The 27,991-nt window shown below is 31.7% G+C and overlaps 1 protein-coding gene across 1 annotated transcript in view; it reads right to left on the reverse strand.

The window, feature by feature from the left end:
• Nucleotides 1-2,195: 2,195 nt before the first annotated feature.
• Nucleotides 2,196-27,991, reverse strand: part of LOC143078040 (uncharacterized) — a 72,919-nt gene continuing 47,123 nt past the window's right edge. The window contains exons 8-9 of the mRNA XM_076253048.1: nt 19,693-19,811; nt 2,196-2,488 (exon numbers count right to left, since the gene is read on the reverse strand). Coding sequence (XP_076109163.1) covers nt 2,288-2,488; nt 19,693-19,811 — 320 coding nt within the window. The 3' untranslated portion in view covers nt 2,196-2,287. The remainder of the gene's footprint in view (nt 2,489-19,692; nt 19,812-27,991) is intronic.

Raw genomic sequence — 27,991 nt, forward strand, 5'->3', positions numbered from 1 at the left:
CTTTCATTTTTGACAAAAACCATCTGAAAAGTGACGATTTTTGGCATATTTGATAGATTTGTCATATTTTAGCTTGAATATGAGCGTTTTTAATGACTTAATCAGTTAAAATCTTGCACATAAACTAATTGAATCAATTCAAATAGACACTTACATGTAAGTGTTTAAAAAATGTCTAAATTCTTTCGTTAGATTAACTTGAAAATTGAGGCCGAAATCAGCTCTTACCGGACCTACTCCTTTACTAATGCCCGCTTCACACTGTCCCGATTTGTACGCCGATGGCAACACGATTATGGAAATTTTCAAAATCGGGACTGATCGTATCCAGATCGGGCTATTCATAGTGCCATCTTTAACCATCGTAGAACCATCAGTCACTTTTTCTAGCCTTCGGGGACAACATCGATGGAACAAGAAGAGCAGCTATTACAGGCGCAGGATTTACTTTTACAAGTAAAATATTATTTTTTGTCAATTTTTCATATCAAGTAACATAATGAAAATCATAAACGCGCCTCGAACACCAACACTGCAGGTACACGTATATAGGGAAACCAACTTTTTCTACATTATTCAGTGATTTTTTATGTATCGTCTGAGTTGTTGTCATACGAATGCTTACTCCATAACCATTTTGTTTTCTAAATGTCATATTTTGCCGCGTTAGTTGCTTTCTCCACATCCTTCCTTTTGTCTATATTATTATGATATTCTCCTGGAAAGAGCTCTTTTTGATTAAAGGGATCAACGAACCCATTATCTTACCTTTAAGATAGATCAGTAAACATGGGCATAATTATGAGGTGATTATTCAGACTAGTGCACACATTTTACAGTTCAAACAAGGCAATGTCGAGAGTGGCATCCCCTCGTATGTAACATATTGGGGACAAATATGGACATTATATTTGTATATGACACATGCAGAAAATGGTAAATTGAATATGCATATTTGATACATAAACTACTTTTTTAGAAATCAACCAACATTCAGTAACTGGAAATACCTTTAATATTGTCTTTAGAACCAGCAGGTAAAAAAAGAGCAACCAATTTTCCGTGTATTATTCTATTTCAAGGAAAAACAAGTCCGTCTGCATGACCTTGACCTTTGGCCTTGAACGTAAAAAATGTCAGATCATTACAAGGAGGAACAATAATCAAATGTGGGTTAAAATCTTTTGAAGCATATTGGTTTTGGAGTCTTCCGTCTTATGATTAAACTAGAAATTAAATGTACAATACAATATATATTCAATATTGATCAAACAATTTAAAACGCGTGATGCCTTCGGCATATAATTAAAATGCATCTTAAGCTGTTCACGACGTCTTTTAGACATCGTATGGCCATCGCGCCATCATCATAATCCATCGTGTAGCCTGCGTAATCCATCGTGTTGCCTTCGTGATCCATCGTGTAGGCTTCGGCTGAGATATGAAGCTTAAATACCCGTCATCGGTTAACCTTCGTATGTCCATCTTTTGCTATCGTATATTATTTCGGCACCATCGTATAGACTTCGTTATTCATCGTACTTGCTTCAGTCACTTTTTGGTATTTTAACGAGATCGGGACCAACTTTCTACGAACTTACAATTTTCGCATTCGGGTGTCCATCGTATAAAAAAATCGGGACAGTGTGACACGGGCATGAAACAGCTATATTTGTTGGTCATATGGTTGAGTTGAAAAATTCAATTTGAATCGAAGAAAAACAAATTATGATGTTTGTTAGAACAATCCATATGATGCAATTTGTCACATTTTTTTCTTTGCTTAAATAAACAGACATACACATTAAAAGGCAATCTGTCTGGAGGCTTGAAGCTTGAAGATTTAAGCAGAAAACTACACTTTGTATACGGATATTTTTAAAATGCAAAATATGGTTACTGACAACGCCATGGCTAAAAATAAAAAGACAAACAGACAAATAATAGTACAGAAGACACAACATAGCAACACTAAGTATATCTAAATAAAATACTTTCAATCTGATTTCTTTCTAAAAACATATTATTCACCTAAGCTAAACATAATTTGCAAAGATTAGAAAAATACATTTCTGTTCTTCGTTATCGCCTGGTTTTTAGCATATCACATGATAATAAAATAAAACATTTGTTTAAAAAAGAGCAAGTCAACTTTCAATGATCGTATGGGATACTTTTTAATCATTTTCCTGAATTTACACAAATAATATAATTCCAATGTATAAACAGTGTTGATAAGTAATTAATCTATCGAATCTTTTATAGTCAACACACACATTGGAATGATTTATTTAGTGTTCCCATTATCATCAGTCAATTCTGAAATTTGCTTCTCGTCATCACTGTCATCTGATGGCAGAGGTTCTGCTGTCTTTGTTAGATCAAGTATAGCATAATTATTTCTGTTTTCGATCCCCCTAATAATGAACCTTCTACCATTTGCGTCCGGTTTTAGATCTAAATCTGCATAAATAAGACCATCTTTGTTCTGAAATATGTAATTAATAATCATTTATTTTGAGAGTTTGTACCATTTACCTAGTAACTAACTCATCATAGATACCAGGATTGAACTTGAATGTATGCGTCTGTTGCTCGTTTCTTCTACAAAAGACTCATAAGTGACGCTCGTATACAAAGAAGTAAAAAAAGGCCATATAAACAACGAGGTTGAAGACCATTGAGGACTAAAAGTTCCAAAAAGCTTTGTCAAAATCTGCTAAGGTAATCTGTTTCTGAGGTAGAATAGCCTTAGAGACGATAAGCAAATTTTTAAAAATACCAAAATCAGGGAAAACGATTTTGTGACAAAAGTATTTGTAAAATTTACGTTAGAATTGGTTTTTTGGGTGTGTTTTTATTTTATACATTTTTAAGGAGAAATCTACCATTGCAAAACTATAAAATTAGATTATCTTACAAATGTATATTCCTCCCCAACCAGAGTCTGCAATTTATTTCTTGATTTGTATGAGTTGTGTTTTAACATACTGAAAAGTATTCTTATTGTCGAATTTTGTTACACGATATTCTTCACCTAACAATTATAAATGTTTATTTATTAAATTCTCAATATTCTGAATTTGGCGCAACAGGTTCTTGACATTCTGAATGTTCAATAAACATTCTTAACATTCTGTCTCTTAATAAATTCTTAATTAAAAAACAAAAATATATTTTGAATTTAATTAGATGTTACTTTAACTGTCAGATATTTTGTGCTGAATACTTTGTTTTGTGAAATATTGTACGTACTAGTAGGGCATAGCCATAATAGGATGATATTTTCATAGTCTCCAAAAAAATTTATGACACTGAATTTGTTAAACCATATATATTGGGAGAGACATCGGTATTTTCTTGGGACAACTAGTTTTAACTTGCATATCAAATTTGTTTTAAACCAACATTTTATCTTATTTTCGACCAAAAACTAGCTGTTTAACAATTGTTTTATAATGAAACATTCCATTTATATAAACAGTACTATCATGGATTTTAAATTGTCCTTAATTTGTTTAAAACATTTTTTAAATAAATTAAAAGTTTACATTATATGTAATAACTGAACATGAGTTTTAAATATAATAAGTTTACTTCTTATCCACTACAGATACAATGAATAATAGAGATAGGCCATTTTGTACATATACCAAGGGGAAACTTGATGGAAAGCATAATTATTTACTGTTTCATTGCATTTACTAGAAAAAGAATACTTTGTGGCAAATAAACCAAGATTTTTATAGAAAATCCACAACTTTAATACAGAGATTTTCGTTATAAAACTTGAAACATAGATTTCTCACTTGCTTTTCTATGATGTGCTAGTGTTCATTTTCTACAAAACGTTCTAACCAACCTGAAAGTTCCAAAATACCTTGTGCCGAGTCACTTAAGTCGAGCGCACCCTAAAAGGAGTGCTTGATTTAGTCCATATTTTCATTTGTTTTAACCAATAACAACATTAATAAACTTGATTTTAGGAAATTACTGCTAGCACTGCATGCAATAATCCTATATCTATCAGTCATCAAATTGCCAAATATGAGAGTACAATGATAAAGGCTGTGGATTTTCTATAAAATTTACATATGTTTAGCATTGAATCAACACAATGGTACATAATCCTCAAGTACAATGCAAGCTTAAGTGAGACTATGAAAAACCATATTAAAATGCTGTAATTTTTTAGTAATAATTGTGACAAAGAATAAAAATATTAATTTTAATAGAACTGTAGTAAATATATAAAAAAAAAAACATAAAAGCACACAAATGTCAATGTGATTAAGTAGCTAAAGTCAGCTGTAACATGTATTGTAGAAAGTTTGTTCATCTTTTGGGTCTAAATTTACCACTTCAGCAATATTTGTCTAATGTAATCCTTCACTTCACTGCCCTTTTGAATAGCTATTCCAGAAAAAAACATTTATAAAAGTTCCTGTTAATTCCCAGGAAATACTTTTAACTGAAAAGCTCTTCTTTCCAACTGGATTCCTGAACTATTTTATATAAAGTCTGCTATATCCTTTTGCTCTTCATTCCTAGAATATTAAAAGAATCATCACATATAGTATACATGTATATAAAAAAACTATTTATATATTCTAATTATTTTTTGGCATTTATGTACATATATGTACTTCAAACAGCTACAATATTATTCCATGCAATACAGGACTTCACAGTTAATGACCCCATATTGAATAGGGGCAGCTTTTCAAACTAGAGGTGAAAATAGTATGACAAATACTAAAATTACATCATTGAAACAGAACAGCCACTTGGAAACATGCATAGGTTTTCTCATATTTTCAAACCATTTTCCAGAAAATCTTCCCCTATCCAATATGGCATCATTAATTAACGAAGTTCTGTATTATCAACTTATAATATTATTTCTTTTAGATTTTTTTGAAAGTTGTTGTTATTGGTTTAAATAGGCGGCTTCCTTATGTAGTAATTGCGCCTTAAAAGGAATGATTTTGTTTTTAAAGACTAAAGACAGACTATTAAATTTAAATGTGTCTTTGAAGTAATAATATGTAAGGCTAAAACTAAACTTGTCTAGACTAAGTGGCCGTAATGAGTCACAGCTTTTTTATTATTTCATGGGGCCAGCGGCGTAGCAACTTTCACTGCAGGCAGATTCGCCATAACCAATTTATTTTTTTGAAACACCTCAGCTTTACCAATTATTCTGATGACATGACACAAACCCTTCTAGAAATGACATTTTGCCGTACAAATTAAATACTTTCCCTGCTACGCCTCTGATTAATTCCTTGTTGAACTCTGTGTCCCGACGGCCAAGTCAGAAAATAATTAAATAGTTCCCAACACATTCAAAGGGGGTTACGCCTCTGATTATCAAAGTGAACTTTATTTCAGAGATACTTATTGCTATTATAACCATTTTAAATTATCTATGTCTATGTCTACGAAGTGTACTGTACATACATGTCATTTTTTTATGTGGCCAGTGGCAGTTTGGACCCCAGAAAACTCCCTTTTTTCCACGAATACATAAACAAAACAAATCCGTAATCGAATTTAAAGGATCCGGTACATTTTGTTAGTCTTAGAAAACTTTAACCGAAATAATTAAAGAAATCAAGTGCAACAGACTCAAATATAAGTGAATATATCAGAATGCTTGTTTGCGCGGTTTCTGCAAATTAAGTGAAAATCAGTTCAATGGAAATGCTCACAAACGTCATCAACATTTTGATGATATGATGCATAAAAGAATAAAATATCAATAACTTAACTTACCTCAAACTTGCTGTCATTCGTCTTGCATCTATAAAGTTAATATTAATCGACGTTCGTTTCCAACTTTGCGGAATTGTTACAATTACTCTAAAAGAATCACAAATCCGGATACGGTCTGATATTCTGGGAAGTTCTCGTTTTTAAATGTTTCGGTTTCAATTAAAATTAATTTTTACATTGTTTATAATAATGTACAGACGAGACGCAAAATACTTTTCTTTAAATACAATATATATTTTGGCACAAAGTTCTTAATTATTACAATGAATGGTTCCATTTAAAAGTCAGTCCTGTACAGTAGTATTGCATATTATAGTATTTAGTAACAGACATATTTTAATAATGAAAAGTTTATAGAATGTTTAGAAAAATGTGAGTGGAAATAATAAATAATAAGACCATATAACATGTATAACAATAATCACATTGGATGTTTTAAATCTGAATTAGGACAAGAAAAATTGACATGAAAAAATATCACGGCCTTTTCACTGATTTCAACAACCAGTGAACAGGCATTTTTTATCAAGCATGAAAGGACACTTTATCACAGCCTTTTTACGGGATATCGAAATTGCACGGTCTTTTTCTAACATCAAATATTTTTCACGGCCTTTAGAAATATTTTTGTAACAATAGTCACGGGGTATTTTCACGCGGTTTTCACTGCCTGTGATATTTCAGAGATATCATGGCCTTTTCACGGGCTGTTGTTACAGTAGGGTATATATTTTCAACAGTTTCCATAGTTTAAAGAGTACTTATACATACAAAACCATTTCTTTTTGATATGCATATAAACATACACGTGCAAATTATCTACAACATTTCACTAAATTTTCATTATTATTCGCTATATCAATTTTCGTGGTGTTCGTTGGTACAGGTTAACCACGAATTCAAATGTTCAACGAATATCATATTTTCAATAGGCTTGAGTTCTTGTATTGTACTGTTACACCACTGTCCCAGGTAAGGGGGAGGATTGGGATCCCGCTCACATGTTTAACCCCATTTTTGTATTGTTTGAATTGTTTTACATTTGGGGGGGGGGGGGGGTCTTTTATAGCTGACTATGCGGTATAAGCTTTGCTCATTGTCGGAAGCCGTACGGTAACCTATAGTTGTTAATTCCTGTGTCCTTTTGGTCTCTTGTAGCGAGTTGTCTCATTGGCAATCATAGCACATCTTCTTTTTTATATGTGTATACAGAGATAAGCAAAACCACGAAATTAAATATCCACAAATATGCAAGTTTTCAGAAATCCACGGAATTGATACCCACGAAAATAAATGAATACACAGTACTGTTGTCAAGATTCAAAATATTGGTATGACGAACAGTTGCAGTATATTAGACAAAATGCCAATTTAAAGGGGTGTCACTCATACAGAAAAAAAACTGGATCATAATTTCCTGTCGATATTTACATCTTCTTAGCATGTCTTTATTATCTACACAACTCTATAAAATTCTATTGTGTGTATTTAAAGGCGCTATGATGAAAAATTTTGCAGTAGTTTATTTTTGAAACATTCTAAGGGGCAAAATTCTTAAAAAAAAATGAACTTATAATTTCCTGTCGATATGCACATTTTCATAATATGTCCTAATTTTCTACAAAGTTTTATGAAATTCTTTAATGTAGTTTCTTCGAAGTGGTGATGAACAGAATGGTTTGTGGACGGACGTTTCAAAAACATACAGCAGTCATTTAAAAAAAATGTACATTTTTCGGTTATTGTCTATTGTCTGTTTTATTTGTAAGTTTGACATATTTTTTTCAATTTAACATAAGAGTTTACATATTGTGCAAGATAGTACATGCAAATATTAGTGTGCAAAAAGTTTCATATTTTTTTTATATTCGTTGAAGTATGAAAATTCGCCAATTTCCATGCGTTCATTTTTGATAAATAACATTTGCATTCAAATTATTTGTACATAAAACTGCATTAAAGGTAAACAGAATGATTTTTCTTCATTAAGTAACATCATAATTAAAAATAACTTTCCATGTTTCAAATCATGACAACTTTTTTCCAGAGTCACTGAAATGTCTGTTCATCAATATTTGTCCTTCCTGTTACTATTTATTTACGGAATAAAACTAGTTTCTCCCTCAAATAACGGCGTTTTTTTATGGTGACGTCGTAGGCGTGGATACAGGACGTAACGACATGGTGAAATTTTTATGTGGAAAGATTTTGGTCATCAGAATCAAAAGATCGGTAGGTATTGATGTATGCGTACCTTTTTATAATGTCTTTAATGTTACCAGTTGATAGATAATTTTTAATTGCATAAGACTAATGAAACGCTTGTTACCGTAACTTAGGCATGGGCCGGAAGTATAAAAACACTACATCAATTATTAGGGAGCGACTATTTTAAAACCAATTTAAGTTATGTACTAATTTTTCCATCCTGTTACTGTCCTTCCTGTTACACAGATAGTGGTAACAGGAGGGACAAAAATGGTAACAGGATATACATACTTTGTAAGAAAACTAAAAATGCCTCTTACATTATCGCAAATAAATTGTTACACATATTTATTACCGTACGGTATATTAATTCATAAACTGTACATTTGTATTGAGGTATTTCTAGAACAAGTCAAGTGCTACCTTGACTGGTAACAGGATGGACAAAATTATTAATTGTGCAACTATTATTTAGAATTCAGTTGCCGATATTACTGTACAGCCATTATTCAAGCGTGTCATATAGAATACGCATTGTTTCTTTTCAATACTCTTTGAATGCTTTACCCTTTGCGATTTGTACTGAAGTGTTTTCTTTAGTATCTGAACCTAATTTGGTTCATTTTGTTCCTTGATGTGTTATTTTGTTCGGCTTGGGTTGTAAAACTATCATTATCATATTTTGCCCACTTTTTGTACTGGTTTCTTCGAGACATGATACTTTCTCGTTACAGGCAAATAGAGATATAAACCTTGCGAGACGACAGCAACACTCGTGACATAAAAGAATTTCTTTTATTTAAAAAAAAGGGGGGGCTGCACAACATATAAATGTGGGTATATTATACCTCCGGTTGTGGTTTGAACTCCCCTGCCCTATTCATAAAATAACAATGTGAAAATCCCTTCTTCGTCACATATGATATTTCACAGCTACCACTATCATACTTAAATGAGATGATATTAGGAGATACAAATAGAACACCAATTTTAGTCTACAGTAGGTGCACATCATGTACGTATGGGTCGACCCATTAATTGATATAAGAATTTCTACCCATTGATTTATTGCCTTCTTAAAGTTGCAGGTCATTGATATATATATAAATACGCACACCAGCGGCAAATCTGTGTGTATTATTCATTCTCATATTTTTTATAATGACATACCCCCCCCCCTTTTTTTTGACGCCTCCGTGCTTTTCTTTGCCAAAATCATTGAGAGACGCTGCTACAACTTCCAGAATATTGCCTATCATTCCGAATTCAAATAAAATCAGAACCTCTTCGTGAACTTATGGAGATGATCCCTGTTACTGCCTTTGTTCGTTCCTGTTACCCCAAAAAATGTGTAAAATAATTTTTACAATCAACATAACTGATCTATTGACTAAGTTTCCAGTTAGTATAATTGAAAAGGGACATAATAGTAAATTTTCAATGCCACTGTCTTCACAATATTTTTTTAAGAGTGTTTGAAAAATAAGAAATGTGATGATTTTCCTGAACGTACCGACTATCTGCAGATTTTTTTGGGGTAATCTACATAAATGATAAATGTAAATGTGATTTCAAATGAACACTGCTATGCAAATGTGACCCACACTTTTCATTGGCTATTTTCTTTTCTATTATCACTTTTGCTATCAGTTAAAAAAAAGTAACAGGATGGACAAAATCTGACAGAAGCTGGCACACAATTTTAAAATAAAATTTTCTCAGGTGTTGGTAAGATTGCATATTTAAAAAAAATATTAACAAATCAATATGCTATTGGTTTTTTAAATTAATTTGCATTTATTTTAACTTTTTTTTTTGAAAAGTTCAGATTCCGAATTTGTACTTTATTTTGAAATGACTGACTGTAGAACAAAGAAGAAGCATTTTTTTCGGAGAATTTTTTTTTATTATCATTTTAAAAAATATTTGTTTTGTATAACTATTCTATATTTGTATCCTTGCACAAATCCTTTTACTAATTATTTTTTTATTATCAGTGTAGTATAAGATGATCCGATAAGTCAACTTTGTTGATGTGGTTCATAAGTGTTTCTCCTTTCTCGTTTTTTTTTATATAGATTAGACCGTTTGTTTTTTCCGTTTGAATGGATTCACAATTGTCATGTTGAAGACCGTACTCTGACCTATAATGGTTTACTTTTACAAATTATAGCTTGGATGGGGAGTTGCCTCATTGGCACTAATAACACACCTTCTTTTATCTATTAAAAACATTATACAGATTTATAATCATAGTCATAAATTCCGATGAAAAGTGTATTAAGTGTATAGTAAAAGTAAACACAATGTAAAAAAAATCATTTTATAAAAATGTTTACCATCATTTTTATACAGCGTTTTGCATTTGCGCCGATTTTTTATTTCACTCACGCCGAATTTTGTCTTTTATTTGTGCCGAGTGTGTTTAGGGAAATTACAGGGGAATAATATTTTATCACTATTTTTGTCAGTTAGCTAGTTGTACGTATTATGAACTGTCAGTTATAACATGTATATAACTGTTGTCTCCTGTTCACCACGAGGAGTTGGATGCACGATTTCGAGCAAGATAAGTCAATTCAAAAGATAAACGCAATAACATCACGTAGTAAAAACTATGTACAGCATCAAAAGCACTACATGAAAATCCATAAAAGCGGAATGCAATGAATTATAAATCTGCTCTTAACAAGGTCTTAAACAAAACTGGAAATCAACATCAAGTTTAGAAAACCTCCATTTATTCTTACCGCTTAATTTCATGATGTTCAATTATTTTTTATTTTGATGTACCTATCGTTTTTTTCTTTTTAGTTGATTTTTTCATACTCAACCTATTTATTATGATTTAAAGACATATTGTGAATTATAAAAATAATTGAACTAAAATCATGAAATTAAGCAGTAAAAAGTAATGTAGGTTTTCTAAACATGATGTTGATTTCCAAGTTTATTTAATACCTTGTTACTTGTCGAGTATTCATATGCTACACATCTAACGTATCCCTTCTTTGTAATTTCATCTCGTCTATACTTTTTGTACTTGTTAACAACGATTTCCATCATTTTCTCTGGTTGGCGTACAGAGGTCTTCATTTCACGAGATCTCGTTTTGAAATCTCAAATATCAAATGAGGTGGCTAACATGAAGTTTAGCATATTTAGGTTATCAGTACGTAGTCTAAGAAAGCATTACATCTATGATCTGAAAAAGATTCAGACTAAATATCAGAAGGAAGCCCGAGCAATAGCCATTTACCAGTGTACCTTGCTTTGTCTTTATACTCTGTACTTGGATTTTCCTCCAACAGTTCTGGGCCAGATATAAACGACAACAATCTATTTGAAGAGGTCAACAGTTATAAACTTATTACTGTCATATATACAACAGGATAACAGAAAAGGTGAAAATGATAGATAAAAAATAACACAAACCTGTAATTTACAAATGACTTACCAGTACACAATCGGCGCAAATGAAAGAATTTAAAAGGCCGAAATGAAAAATCTTACATTTAAAAATGGGCACAAATATAATACGCTCAAATCTATCAATCTTAACACTTTCAAACAACCTATATATTACATTTTTACTCTTGCTCATAGTTTTCTGTAAAGTTGCAAAATTTACAGGTAAAGTCATTACTTATTTTCCTTTGTTTTAAAAAATCTTGTTTAAAGTTTAATAGTTACCAGTTGCACATTTTCAGAATTATGTTTGATTAATTTTGCAAATATTGAGTACCAATTTGTATTGTTTTTCATACTTTAATATTCTTTATCATATTTCATTAAAAATTGTATAAATGTGCTTTAAATCTAACTTTTGTAGTTTATGTTTGCAAAAAAATAAAATCACAAAAATACTGAAGTTCGATTAAAATTCAAAACGGAAAGTTTCGTATTAAATGGCAAAATCAAAGGATAAAACACATCAAACGAATGGACAACAACTGTAGAAAATGGTGGATTGAACCTGGTTTTATAGCGCTATACCTCTTACTTTTATGACAGTCGCATCAATCTTTTTTTCACTTTTTTTTGGTGAATTATTTGTTTAAAAAACGAGAACTTTCTTATTTAATATTTAAGACCGTTCTTTTTGGGTTGTTTTTCTTAATTTTGAGAATTCAGCTATTCAATTTGATTTAGTTAAAAAAAAAAAAGAGATTGAACTTATACATTTTTTTTTCTGAAAATGCCCAATTTTCATCAAGAATGCTATGTATATGAACGATATTGCATTCTATCCAGTCTTAAAACAGTAGTGTTTTCTTCTGTAATGTGATCAACTGATTTCCCAAAATGATATTTTGACGGATACGTCTGTAGTTATTTGGATATTTAGTTTTAGTATTCCTATCTCTAACCATAATTTATCATATCGAGATAAAATTCTGATAGCTCTTTAGTACCTGGTAAAGAGTATATATTGTAAGCATTCATACTTATGATATGTGGATTGCATTCAAACGTATTTAAATAAAGATTTTGCATGTTTATCCAATAAAGAAATTTATTAGCAGTTAAAACTTTTTATTCAACCTATCAAATTAAATTCTATATATCTATCTAAATTCACCATTTTTAATCCACCATCTAACAGGTTGTACTTTATTACAGTATGTTTGACTTTTTCTATCTTATTAATTAATAGAAATTCATATAAACCTTTTGAAAAAAAATTTTAACACACTTTACCCAAAGTCGAAACTGCATGTTGGCAGAAAAAGTAATATAAAAAATGAGTAAAGAGTTAATAACCATGATAACTGTTATTCTTTGTATCATCGTTAAAATTATGTTGTTTTTTTTTTTGCCACATAAATATATTTTTAACTGGTGTATCTCGCAAGTCAATATTTTCATATTGTTCTTTTCATTGTTATTTTTGTTTTCTTAATCAAATACATTCTTTTTTTTATCTATTCTAAGTTTTAATTCTGAACGTGAACTAAACCTTTTAATCATGTTTAGGGCATTTGATATATTTTGTTTTGATTTAAGAAAAAGAGAAGTGTCATCTGCTAGCTGAATTATCTTTTGGATAGGATTTTTTTCATCTATCTTGTTTTAAATCCTTTAAGGTTACGGTCTTGCCTAAACTTACAAGCAAGAATCGTAACATCAATTACTAAAATTATCGCACTGCATGGACAGCCTTCACGTACTCCATGATAAATACTCCGGGGTTATGAAATCCACCCATTGTTTAAAACTAAGCTTTTCATAACATGTGTACACACAACAGTTTTATCCATCTCAAGTCAGAATTTTTAAATAATCATAAACATAAAATCTCATTCCAATGAATTAAAATCCTTCGAAAAATCTAAAAATAGTAAAGCACCATCTATATCATGTTTTTACTGCAAAATAAATGACATCTTAAATTTTGCTAAATTTGTCTAAATAGAGAGGACCATTTTTTATATGTAAATGGAAAATGTCTCCTAATTTTCGTGAATTTGTTAACTCCCTTTTCTCAAATGAAAATTACAAGTTTTTTATCAGCAAACTCGTACTTGTACTCCTTTTCTTATACACATTTCCTCTTCAAAACAGTTAATGACATCTTCTTCACAATTCTTTGTTTCATTACTCATTTAACTTTTTCAGTTGGTTTTCAAAATATGTCTTTCTTTTACATTATTTTGTAATTTTACTTAAAGTCATAAGAAACCTCAAATTAAAAAAAATAATGCGTATATTTTTTTATAACTTAATGGATAGTTTTCATTATAAAAGTTGTGTACATATACTTTTTCGGAAGAAAATTCTTTAATTTATTCATATTTAGAAGAAGTTTACTTTATTTGAATTGCTTCCTTCCAGGAAGCAATTCCCCAGACATATTTTCCGTATGCAAAGTGACCTCAGTGTGACCCATCTCTTAAAAAAGTTGAAGCTCCTTTCGACTGTTATGTTCAAAAATGATATTACTTTTTACCTATAATTTCAGTATATGAGACAATATAAAAAATAAAATATAATTTCCATGTTCCATGTTTTATCTTTCACCAGCAATTATTTTTCTATTCAAACATCTTTTTGGAAAAGTTTCAGTATTAGCTAGCTAGTGTATATACATGTAATGCACTTACTATAGCCAATTAAATACTCTTTCTTATATTTCTTCCAATAAAATATTATAATTTGAATGTTCAACCCAAAATGCATGTTGTCCCGTTTTTTTATCTGACAACTAAATCATTCAAAGTATATCCAAATTAAGCAAACAGGCTTCTGATTTTCATAAGTAGCGTAGATCATATACAAAACTTGGTCTGATTTTATTATAACTAAAGCATGTAATATAATTTCGCATTTGAAGGGTCTTTTAAATTTTGTCCAAAGGGATAACTTCACTGCTGTTATCACTGGGTATTTTCACCCGTGGAAATGTTTGAAAGACCAATATTTGATTTCTTTAAATGCAACGAGAAGATCATCATTTCCCGAATGTATGACTCCATATGTATAGTTTGAATAGCAGCCAGTTTGAAAAATCCGAACATAAAGATCAGAATTTAGAGAGGAAAAGTTGTGTTGTTCTCTCCTGATACAGCCTTATTGTGTACCCTAAGTTTCTCAGAATATGTTATTGTCAGCACTATAACATTAAATTTGTTTTTTAAAGTATCTTATAGCATAATTTGATATATATGTAGATGAAAGTAAATTTCCAAACAAATCGAATAAAAGGAAAAAAAGTACTGTGTAATTCCTTTCTGTTACGTTCTGTCATGTTTGTTACCTGGTAAAAAGTAACAGTATAGCCATAATGAGTAACAGGAAGGATGTTTAAGACAATTTCACTGATGAATCACAAAGTTTATCTACTATATGCCAACCATTTCATTTCATATAAGTTATTATTACCAATGTGATTTCAACTGATCGGGCGGAGCTTACATTTCAATTGGCATAAGTACAGTCTATTTGAAGATGTGTAGGATTAGGATGATATCCGTTATAATTATTATTACTGATTTCTAATTACCTATCAGTGTCACCAAAGAGATATACCAAAGAATGTAGTGAACGATTTGTGAACCCCCGCAAAAAAGATAATTTTAAGATTATACCGTTTGTTTTTGCTAAGGCAGACGGTATTTTAAAGTATCTGCTATTATATTATTTTGTTTCAATTTTTCTGATTGTGAGATTCATTTTAAACGTGATTAAAAAAATATATATAAAAATATAAAAAAAACCAATATGTAAACTCAATTATTCCTTTCTTAATTATGATAAATACTTATCCATCTGTCACCCCCCCCCCCCCCCCCTTAATAATAAGAATTTGTAGCATAAGCAGTGCCAGATCCAGACATGTTCATGAATGGGGAGCATCGCCTACTTAAGAGGGGACCTCGCAAATAATGTTTCAGTGATTCCCTAAATAATCAACAACATCATTTTTCCACAAAAAGGGGGGAGTACGCGTAGCACAAAAATTCAGCCTCTGAAAGGAAGATGAAAGTATTTCAAATCGTGACAAATTTTACATGTTTTTAAACTCCGCTTTACAAGAAAATAAACGACTGTGAATCATTATTTATTTTTGCGAATACACATTATAGTGTTTACATATTTTTACCAGATCAATGACCATAACTGGACACTTCACTGACGAGTTTATTTCAAAACTCCTATCTTTAGTTGAACTGGTCTATTGTAAGCGAACGGATTAAACTACCCAGTCAAGTGGAATAAATCAAGTTATATCAACATATTAAATAAATCTCAATATAATACAGTATTTTGAATGAAAAGACAGTTATTTTTACTTTTGATAACAGCAGAGAACATTGTGCATTTTTTGTATAGTACATGTAAATGGTAACAGAAAGGGATTTATTTTAAAAGTTTTCATCACCTAGGCAAATTTTTCGTCCTGCAAATACAGTTTCAAAAGAAAAATGACATTTTTTGCTGTTATCTTGTAATTGTGACCAATCTGTAATGATGTATTTTTCTTACACTATGAAATAAAGCAATTGTTTTGAAATATAAGTCCTTCTTGTTACCAACTCTGTCCTGTTACTCAAGCATCTTTAATGTTACGGTCATATCGGACTATGTTATAATACTTCCCTGCGAAATGTGTTATGGAAAGCTCCAAAATATCGTGAGCCTTATTCCATCAATTGGAAATACAACTTTAAAATTTTGATAGATTCAGTCGAGGATTATGCCAGGCAATGGACTAACCGCGAGAAGTAGGATTAAGGCGGTGAGGTCGTTGATACAAATCAGAATTGAGAAACTGAATGGGTCTATCAATGCCCGTGCTACGTCTAACCTTATAGACCCAAATGTTGCAAAACACGTATCCTACCTCCATGACAAATATGTTTTTGTCCCCGCAGATAAAGCCCCAAACAACGCCGTTTTTGTGTTTAAAACTCATCACATTAACTGATTGATAAACAAATTAGGTATTGACAATTCACTTGGGAACTCAACATATACCATCACGACACTTACTAAAGAGGAAATCCTTAATAATAATAGGTCTGTTCTATTTTTCTTTGGAATTTCAACCAAAGATGAAGAACTAGATCTTCCATCACTGCATTGTATACGTAAACTACATAAGTGTCCTTACAAACAACAGTACATTTCTGTGTCTTCCAAGTGCTTCCAAGTGCTCCACAAAACCTCTTTCTAAATTATTAACATCTATTTTATCAGCAATCAAAGACGGGTTTCAAAGTTATTGTAAAACTTCCTATTCTAGAGGTGGCGTGAATCAGATGTGGATACTTAAAAATTCCAAAGATCTTTTAGAGTACATACAATCCAACTCTCTTTCATCTTGCAATAGTATTAAAACATTTGACTTTTCTACACTTTACATAAGTATTCTACATTCCAAACTAAAAGACAAATTGAAAGAGTTGGTATTGCTTTGTTTCATCAAAAAATGGACAACGTAGATACAAGTGCAATGTATCTTGTCCTAGTGAGGGATAAATCCTCTTTTGTAAAGGATCACTCTTTAATGACTGTGGCTTTTGTGAAGTATATAATATTCCGGAGCAAGTTGATTATAATTATATCAAAACTAATGTGAGGCAGCGTCTCCAGGACCAGTTTATTCAAAAATGGTTCTCTGATATAAATAACTCATCAAGGGGGGAATTTTATTTACACTTCAAAGAAGAGTTTTGCTTAGAACCATATCTGTTAAAATTGAGGCGGGGTCATAGAGTTAATATATGTAAACTAAGGGTATGTAATACAAAGTTTCCCATTGAAACAGGAAGATGGAGAAATGTACCACGAAATGAGAGACTTTGTCCACTTTGTAAAGCTGGTCTTGGGGATGTGTACCACTATATATGTATATGTACCAATTGCGAAGTTAAAGATTTAAGGGGGAAGTTCATACCTCTATATTATTCAAAATATCCAAATGTTAAAAAAGAACTGGGTATGCTTAAATATTGTAATAATAATGTGCTGTCTAAGCTGTCAATTTTTATTCAAAAGGTAGAAAAGATGCTTGTCTGATTTAAAATTGCAATAAACAAAGATTTATTTCTGAAGATGTATAATATAAAAATGTATACTGAATGTATTATGAAATATGTTGTAATTTATATTGTGTATAATATGCTCCTGTTACGCAGTCTTCTGCGGCTGAGTTTTCTTTAATAAACTATGAAACTATGATTCAAACAAAAAATTCTCTGAAACTGACATTATCAAGATGCTTGATGTTTTGATTAACAACATATTTGTTACGTTCGGGGAACATGTTTTTCAACAGACTGTTGGCATTCCAATGGGAACCAAATGTGCCCCTTTCCTTGCCGACTTGTTTCTTTGTTATTATGAAACTGACTTCATACAGGAACTTCTTAGGAAGAAAGGTTAGAAGTTAGCAAGATCCTTTAACTCTACTTTCCGCCATATAGATGACGTTCTTTCACTAAATAATTCAAAATTTGGTTGACTATGTTGAACGCATCTATCCCATCGAAATAGAGATAAAAGATACAACAGATACAGTTAAGACGGCCTAATATCTTGAATTACATTTAGAAATTGACAATGACTTTACAACAAAATGGATGATTTCAGCTTCAATTGTGACCTTTCCATTACTAAGTAGCAACATTCCAGCAGCACCTGGATACGGGGTACATATCTCCCAATTGATACGATATTCCCGTGCTTGCATTTCCTATCATGATTTTCTTGATAGAGGATTGCTGCTCACAAGGAAGCTATTTACCCAAGAGTTCCAAATTGTGAAATTGAAATCATCCCTCCGAAATTTTACGGACGTCATCACGAGTTGGTTGACCGTTATGAAATAACCGTTTCACAAATGATATCGGATATGTTCCTTACGTCGTAACTACAATCCCCTTCCTTTTCATGAATGTACGTACCGAATTAGACTATTTACCGGATTTGTTATAACATAAGCAACACGGCGGATGCCACCTGTGGGGCAGGATCTGCTAACCCTTCCGGAGAACAGGAGATCACCCCTAGTTTTTGGTGGGGTTCGTGTTGCTTATTCTTCAGTTTTATATGTTGTGTCATGTGTTCTATTGTTTATCTGTTTGTCTTTTTTATTTTTAGCCAGTTTATTTTCGATTTATAAGTTTGGCTGTTCCTCTGGTATCTTGCGTCCCTCTTTTATAGTATATTTCTGAACCTTTTGTATTGTTTTTGCTAAACTGCAATATTGGCATTTGATAAAATATTGCAAGATATACTCGTTAACCACAAATTGTATCTTTAAACTATTTCTTATTCCCATTAGACATTTTTTTAATTGTTTCACTTTTATAACACGAAAGACCTGGAAATTTTGGTACCATTTTTAAAATTGCCATTGTTACCACATAAACAATTGTTTAAATTACAGACAATAGTTCTTGGTTCCTCGATTTGTGCTATTAAAATACCGGTTCTAAAAACATTTTTTTTTCCTATTGCAAAAAATAAGACTTTTTCAGATATTGTCTCACATAAGTCTTTCTCTTAATTTTCAGTGAAATGACTTTCCTAACAAACAAAACATTTAATTTTGGATATTTCATCCACAACAATTTTGTTTGTCTTTTATATTTCAATCTGAGACCTTGACAATCGCAAGAACATGTATGAATGGTTTTTGTCCACATTTTTTCATTCGTGTTAAATTTATTTGAATTTTTACGCAACACTATTCTTGTAGTCTCATACTTCTGCTAAAGGTTTTAAATGTTCCCATCGGTCAATAATAAACATGAATAGGGTAACTTGGTACTTGCTGCTGATAATCATTGTGTATGTTTAGTTTCATTTGGATGAAGCAAAGTGAATTTGAGAGATTATTTTGAGAGCATATTTTTTTTCGATTTGAAATAATCATAACTCTAAAAACGAAATTCGATCTTATTGATTATAATAAGCATTGGGTATAAATGTCAAAACATTAAGTTTAGGCAACCTAAATAAGAAGTCGGAAATTAATATCGGAATGTAAGATGTTCACACAGACGGGTATATGCTCAGAAAGTGGTAGACCTTAAGAGTTGAAAAAAGATTGACATTGACAAAGACCATATGAGTGCCAAATATTTGATAAATTCGATTGTATTGCACGTTCTTCGTATATTTCCTTTTTTCAGTATATTTGCACAAATCTAAAGACTTAAATATAATATAACGTGCAACTAAGTTTAATTATAGTACCCTGGTGACATTGTATCCTTGTCCATTGGTCGAAACATCTCCTGAATTGCCATAAGTGTTTGCGTTTTCCTCAGGCGAGTGTGTCTTCATTAGTTTTTCTGAGTTCTCATATACACTGCCTACAAAATAAAATAAGCCACAATTTTATTAAAAGAAAAACAATATCACGCTTTTATTTTTCCTAAATTGGAAGAAAATACACATACAATGTACATATCAAAAGATGTAATGCATCTAAAAATACAGTTGGAACACGTATTGAAATAACTACAATGTTGGTAATTTATTGTCTCCTGATTTAAAATTGGCTTACTTTCTTACAATCCCCTTTGTGATATCAGTATATCAGTAAAATCATTATGCTTCATTTGAAAACACAACAGTATTTTCTTAAATTTTTGAATTACTAACATAAAAAGAAAACATATTCTCAGCTGGATATCGAAATCGACGAGTCCAATGGGAACAGAAACCGACAAGATAAAAAGATTAACGACAAATAATCAAACTACAATATCTGCACATTGTAACAAATTGCACCCGATAAAAGATTTTTTTTGTAGACATAGAGTGTTAAATATAAATGAGCAAGTAACCAAAGACTTTGGATGAAGACTTCCATGCTATATAAGTGACAGTTGTGGTGCTGCTTAAGAATGTAGATAATTGCATAATCAATAGAAAGAAGATAGGAACATCAACAAGTTGAACATATAGGGTGATCGGTGAAAGATTAAAAAACAGAGGCTACAAGGAGCCTGTACCTGATATGTTTGTTTACATGAAGGAAATAATGCAACCGGTATACATTTTGCTTTAGTTTCAGAGATATATATATATGCCCAAAAACTGCATTTTACCCCTATGATATATCTGTAGCCACGTCGGCTTTGTTGGTTAGCAAGCGGTGTCATTGGGCACATTATTTTTATCTAGATACCCTTATATTGATTGTGGCAAAGTTCAGTTTAATTTGTCGCATTAGTTTAAAAGTTAAAAAAAATACAAAATTTACATAATTTGTTTAAAACTTATTCTAAGGAACACCAACTATGTAAGGGGTTAAATTGACTATATAGGTCATGTTGACTTATTTGAAGATCTGACTTTTATAAATTAACTGTTTACAAAAGTATGGATTATGCAAAATAGTACGGAGTTCCCTATCCCATGCAAAGATAACCTTAGCAATATTGGCAAAACTTTTTTGGAATTTTGCGTCCTCAATGCTCTTTAACTTGTTACTTGTTTTGCTTTTTATCTTTTTTTTGATCTGAGCGTAACTGATGAGTCTTAAATAGACGAAACTCGCCTCTAACGCATCAAAACAAAAGCTTGGCTTCTTTTTTCTGAACATAACTGTTGTTTACAGTGTACCTATAATAATATGCTAGAGTATTAACAAAAAGTGAAATGTCCTTAAAATTATATATTAAAGGGCAACAAACCAACAACAGGTTTATCGATTTGTCTGAAAGTTTCAGGGCGGATAGATCTTGACCTGATTAACAATTTTTTTTCATATCAGATTTGCTCTAAATGCTTTGATCTCATAGATAGATATGCCAAAAATTACATTCATTTTATTTTTTTGCCATGGCGGCCATCTTGGATTGTTATCCGTATACATTGTGTTTACTAGATACCCCGATTCATTTTGATTAAATTACGCATAGTAGTTTCAGAGAAGAAAAGTTTTGTAAAATTTAACGGACGACGATGGACGACGGACGGCAAGTCATGAGAAAAGCTGTCTTGGCCCAGTGGGCCAGGTAAGATTAAAAAAGTTACGCTAAAAAGTTGCTGCGTGTAAAATATCAGAAGTGATGATTTTATCTTTATCACCCTGAACCTTGATGCAACAGTTTTCTAAAAACAGAACCATGATTGGAATCTAACAACACCCGGTTTTAGACAAACAACATTTTACATGTGTCTGTATTTCACTACTTTAATTTGTATATATGAACAACGTAATACTCGAATCAATAGAAATGTCTCATGGGAATCACAAAACTTCCTTCCTTTTTCAATGTAGTCACTAAACTGAATTATTAAGTGGAAATTACATCACACTTGTAGCGAAAAGGACAATATTAGCTAGTTTTTGATTATTTTTATGTTTACCCTTGTCTGTCTATCTGTTTGTCATCTGACATGTTTTGTTACATTATTCTCAGAAACTATATATCAGGGTGTTGGGTTTTGAGGTGTATACTTCGCGTTGTGTTCGATTAGGTTTGAATCTCAATAAAATACAAGTGTATGGTTCAATATTTATCCAAACAGAAGCATAATTATAGTTACAATATACATAGAAACGCGACGTGACATCGTTAGTGGCGACGGCATATATAGGAACGCATAACGTTCCCGCAATCTTCGACAATGTTCATGATATTTACAAAAGTAAAGTGTACTACTCTGCAAGTGTTTGCATCATCCTGGGGGCCACCGAAATGGAAATTACTAAGAAAACTGATAAAGTTTACAATCACAAAAAATAAAAAGATTTTACTCTTACTGTCTCTGTAATATACGATATTTGAAAATTACTTTTAACTTAAAATAATATTGTCTTATAATTTGCCCCTCCGTCATTGATGTAATCTTTCAGAGGTGGCGGTGGCTCGGGTTTGCGGTAAGGTTTACAGTACAGGTAGGGACTTATTTTTATGGATGCCTTAATCCGTCTAGATGTCAGACTGGTCGGACAGTTGTCCCAGTGTAATAAACACCTGCTGTGCAATATCCAAGTGGAAGGTCGTAAATCAATCTGTACCAGCTTGATTAGAATTAAATTTTACCTGTACAGATATATTAGTATTTATGGAGGATAGATAAATGTAAAATATTGTTTTGTATTCAAAGAGAAAGAATTAAAATTAAAATTAAATAGAAGAAATAAAATTAAAATTAAATATAAGAATAAAAATTAAAATTAAATATAATTTTATTTTTTTTATAATTTGAAAATGAAATAAAGACGATTTTTAACAATATATTGTGTTGCCAATTATTTCAATAGTTTTGTGCCAATAAACTATTTTGTATTTGTAAACCGTAAATATTTCATGTAATTCAAAATAATAAGCCTAATAACAACCAAGACTGTTTTCAATAGAAGTTAAATCAAATTGTTGAGACTTCAATCCCGTAAATTATACGAGTTTTCGTTGATGGTTATATTATTTCCCGCTTTTAACGTCCTGTTCCTTTATATGTTATTATAAGAAACTCAATTTTAAGTATAAGGCCAACATATCGTATTTATAAAATATATATAGGCATTGTGAATTAAGTTATTTTCCTTTTGATACAACTTTCCCCGTCGGAGCCTCTACATCTATTCACACCTGTCAATCATTTCTCGCAAGTGAAACATTTTGGTCAGACAGATCACTCGTGCTTTCAATTTTGACATATTTCCCGTTAATCTCTTTGAAAGTCAAACAATTGGTTTCCTTTAATACAATATTTATAACGCCGAGATCATATTTCGATTCCTATTTTTTTTATTTTATTTAAAATTGTTGACACTCGAGATAATATGCCTTTCTATTTTCATGTCTAAAATATTTTATGAAAATCGCCGGTGTTATAAATATATTTTACAAATTGTATCAAATCGATACACGAAAATCAAAGTTTAACCTTATATAGTTTATTGACATTTATACCCCAATGGGGTTGAAGGCTAGTCGTACTAGTCATGATCAGCTGTCTTTACTTTTTCGTCGTACTTCTAGTCATTCTAAAGCTCGCGCAGTCCACTGGCGCAGTCAGTTTGATTTTTTAAATCGATGTTGTATTATTTCCGAAGTTTAAAGGAGGTCTCCAAATAGATTATTTAAATGGGAATCCGGGAAATGACTGATAAAAATAAAACAAAAAATAGTTAAAAAAGACTAAATCGTGTTTTTATTATACATGTATGTAAATCGATTAAATTTCTATTCTGGTAAATCGATCAAGAGCCTCAAAACTAAAACACAATACTGTCAATCATTCCACATCAAATTTAATCATGAATGAATTTTCCCACGGTCGGTCAGTAAGGTCACCTGTGTTTACTGTTTCGACATTTCCCGCCATATAAAAATCTCGTGCAGTGGACAAAATCGATCTTTATTAGCATTCAATATTATTGTGAGTGGAGTCAAGTTAAAGTTCAACCACGTGCACACGCTGTTGATCACTGATATGTGTATCATGGAATTGTCTTTTCACGGCAATTTTTTCTTTTAGATTGCTATAAAAAATATAACATACAAGTTTCCTTTGTTACATGGATTGTGCGTAAATTAATATTATGCAAATAAGTTCGGGATTTCGGGATTAACCCTTTCGGGATCTGGGAATTCTTTTTTCGCGATGTCGGGATTTAAATTTATTTAAATTCGGGACCTTGTGACCTCGTGTTTTTAAGCCCGGGATTTCGAGATCCGGACCCCTTTTACCCCCTACCCCCAAATGCAGATCAATTATATTAATTTAGCATAATGAACAAACACGGAAATCTTAAAATAAACTTATGCCCGGGAAGAATCAATATTTTCTTCTAGTGTTATTATTTGCGTTCTATTTTAGTCATACATCTCCAACTTTCGGACAATATTTGTTTACAGTAAAAAAACTACAAAGAATCATCAAGCTACTAATAATATACAAGTGTTGCTCACTGTAATTATTTTTATCTCGGAACTGACACAACAGACTGAATATTAAATACAAATTTTAGAAATATTTTGCATGTGACCGCGTCAAACTAAAATGTATGCAGCAGCACTTGAGATAGCATTCTGCTAATCAATGGATTTACGTGGAAAATAAATCAGTAAAATAAAAATAACCGTAAGCTTCAAGAAATAGAATACATGTAAAAATATACATGTTTAAACAATTTATGCAAACAAATAACAAAAAGATACAAAAAATAAAAACAAACGAAAAGGAACATAAAATAAAAATATTTTTTAGGAACAAAGAAAATAAATATTAACAGTTGAAATATCAAAACCATAATTAACAAAAATAGGCTATTTTTATTAAACAAAGTTTTCTCCAGTACTTCACCTGTAAAAATATTTTATGTCAAATACGATGTAGAACTAATATAATCAATAAAATGACTGAGAGGTTAAAATTACAGGTAATCTGATTCTGAAATCAGTGAACCGTAATTTTAGCAACACGGATTAAGATGAAAGGACCATTCACACCTGGATCTGTTGTTTAATGAACATACTACCTACCATAAAAATGTCCGATTATTCATATCCGACTAGACGGATTAAGACATCCATAAAAATAAGTCCCTACCCGTACTGTACCTGTTACTTCATTGTACTGTGAGCATTTTCGAAAGTGGTATTTCACACATTGACGTATACAAGGAATCGAAAACGTCTCTGAAACACGCAACTTTCCTGTTTGTGAGATATCAAAACATTCATCATTGAAGGTGAATTGTTATATGTCATTTCAACGTATTACTTTATCTTGCACTATATTCCAATAAAAGTTTGCTCCAATTATAAGAAGAGAAAGCTCGAAAGACTTTGCGTCTGTAAAAGGGTGTGTTATAGGTAATCCACGTAGACACTGTAATCTTGCGTGATTTTTCTACTCTGGTTCTTCAGTGTTGATGTTATGGTGGGTACTATCAGTACTTTGATATGTATACTTTCTCAATTATTAGCTTTCAACTGTATCGTAGTTTTGTCTAGATGTATAATACTGCTAGTTTTATTCTCAAAAGACACTATATTCAGACTTTCGGATCCCTCTTTCTGTACATTTAATTTGGTAGCTTAGTCTTCAGTTATAAAAGACCGTTGTACACCCACGTCGGAAAGTATGATTGCCTCCGCTGTATTATCCATCGACGTTATCTAAGAAAAACGGTAGACGTTTCTTGACTTGCCGATTTATACAACATTGAAGTTTCTGTTTTTTCATTATTGTCCGATTGAGGTGTAGTTATTTTTCTTACAAAGTGATGTGTGATGTCTACGATGGCAAATTCTACAGTCGTATTAAGAGCGACAATCAGATATTTTGTGTGTACCAAAACAATTAAAACAAATTTCTTCTATTTAATAATGGCTATTCTTCTTTCATGCTCTGCGACACCTTTGGAAACATGACCTCCTTTACAGAATGTGCAAGCTTTTCTTTATGTGGAATTTATTGCTATTTTCATACCTTGATAAATCTATATTTCGCCTGGTGGGAAAATATTGTTAAAATCTTTCTTAACACTGGCTAAAAAACATGAGATGCGATTAGCTATACAAGTTGTTGACGGGTTGACACAAGTACTCATTTAGTCCTGATTCCGGAATTGAAAGCCCTCTGCAAATAGCGTCTCGTAGTTTCTGTATATTCTTATTATCACTTCCGTTTTCACGTGTAATATTTTATCTAAAATCTGGCGGCAATTTCCCGAGAATTACTGATATCAGTAACGAACCACAATTTCCCGAGAATTACTGATGTCAGTAACGAACCACAATTTCCAGAGAGTTACTGATATCAGTAACGAACCAGGCATTTCTTTACATTGTCCTAATGATTCTAGACCTCTGATGTATGCCTCGAACTTATCGTAAAATGCTGTTAAACTCTATAAACACTCATCAGTCACCGGCATATTCAAAAGTTATTTCATGTATGCATTGATTATTTTGTTGGTTTGGCCATAACGATTCTTTAAAAGTTCAATAGCCTTGTAGTAATTTGGGTTGGTCATTGTGAGGCCTGCAATTACGTTTGAGGCATCTGATTGCAATGAAGACTTTAAATATGAGAATTTCTGAATGTCTGAAAGTGTTGTTATGATTAATTGTCGAATCCCAGAAATATTGCCATTGTAATATATCTCCGCTGAAATTTGGTAGCGTTAACTTAGGTAGGTGATGATTTTGGCTTGAAGTTGAACTTGTTTGTGATAGCTCCCGACTGGAATGCGTAAATTGTTATGAATTAAAAGGTATAAACTCTTGGTCATTGCTATCTAGAATTGAAAAAGTGGCGGTGGCGACGGTTTCAAGATCTTTTTGTATTTTCTAATTTTACTTTCTATCTCTAAATAGTACTCATCTATTTCTATTATTTCATTTGTAGTTCCCTCCGAGTCCACTGTATTTAAAATCGGTTCGTCGATATTAGCTTAAGTTTCCTTTTTCTTTTCAACTGCTTCTAATAATGTGTATATTTCCTCCGGGTTGAAAGGCGTATTAACGATGGCGTCCTCCAGTTTGTTAAACACTTTCGTCACCGATGCTCTGTTCCCCGCTCGCAAAGATTTCAATCTGAGCATGTCCATTATCTCTCCCCGTTAGTAACGTTACCAATGTTGGGTATTAAGGTGTATATTCGCGTTGTTCGATTAATTTTGAATCTTATTAAAATACAAGTGTATGGTTCAATATTCGTTCAAACATAAGCATAAGCATAGTAACAAAATACATAGAAAACGCGACGTCAAATCGTTAGTGGCGACGGCACATATAGGAATGCATAACGTTCCCGCAATCCTGGACACAGGGCATGCAGAAATTCAGAGTCGAAGGTAGTATGATTTATAGGCATCACTCATCAGTATCTGCATTACCGAACACTTATATATTCTCTCAAATAAAAGCCAAGTAGATAATTATCCTAGCATTTTCATCAAGAATTACATGAAGGTTATCTGAAAATTAGATTCATAGTTCATATCGGACAAATTGGGTCAATGTCATGTTTTCTTCTCGTTCCCTTTGTATTCTTCTCCTTATACAAACGTTGTCATAGCAATAACATTTTCGTAATTTGACTCGAGCCTTCGATATTTGGCACGTGGCTTTATCATCATGAGTCAGGATGTCTTCTACATTAAGTACTTTCACTGTCACACAAAGTGAGAGGTTTAGCGTTATATAACCAGGTTTAATCCACCATTTTCTACATTTGTAAATGCATGTACCAAGTCAAGAATATGACAGTTGCTGTCTATTCGTTTTTTATGTGTTTTGTCATTTGATTTTGCTATTTGATTAGGGACTTATCGATTTGATTTTCCCCGGAGTTCAGTATTTTTGTGATTTTACTTTTTTCTTGTATCCTTAAACTTTAAAATCAAGGTATAACGTTTTGTCTGAAGAACTAGGCCTAAAATGTGGATATACATGAATAAAGGTTAAGTAGATGAGTAGTATACCCACTTTTTGAAAGTCCTAAATGGATTGAGAGAAAAATAATCCGGGTTACAAACTCAAACCGAGGGAAACACATCAGCTATAAGAGGACAACA

Source organism: Mytilus galloprovincialis, chromosome 6 (assembly GCF_965363235.1).
Source record: "Mytilus galloprovincialis chromosome 6, xbMytGall1.hap1.1, whole genome shotgun sequence".
Lineage (NCBI taxonomy): Eukaryota > Metazoa > Mollusca > Bivalvia > Mytilida > Mytilidae > Mytilus > Mytilus galloprovincialis.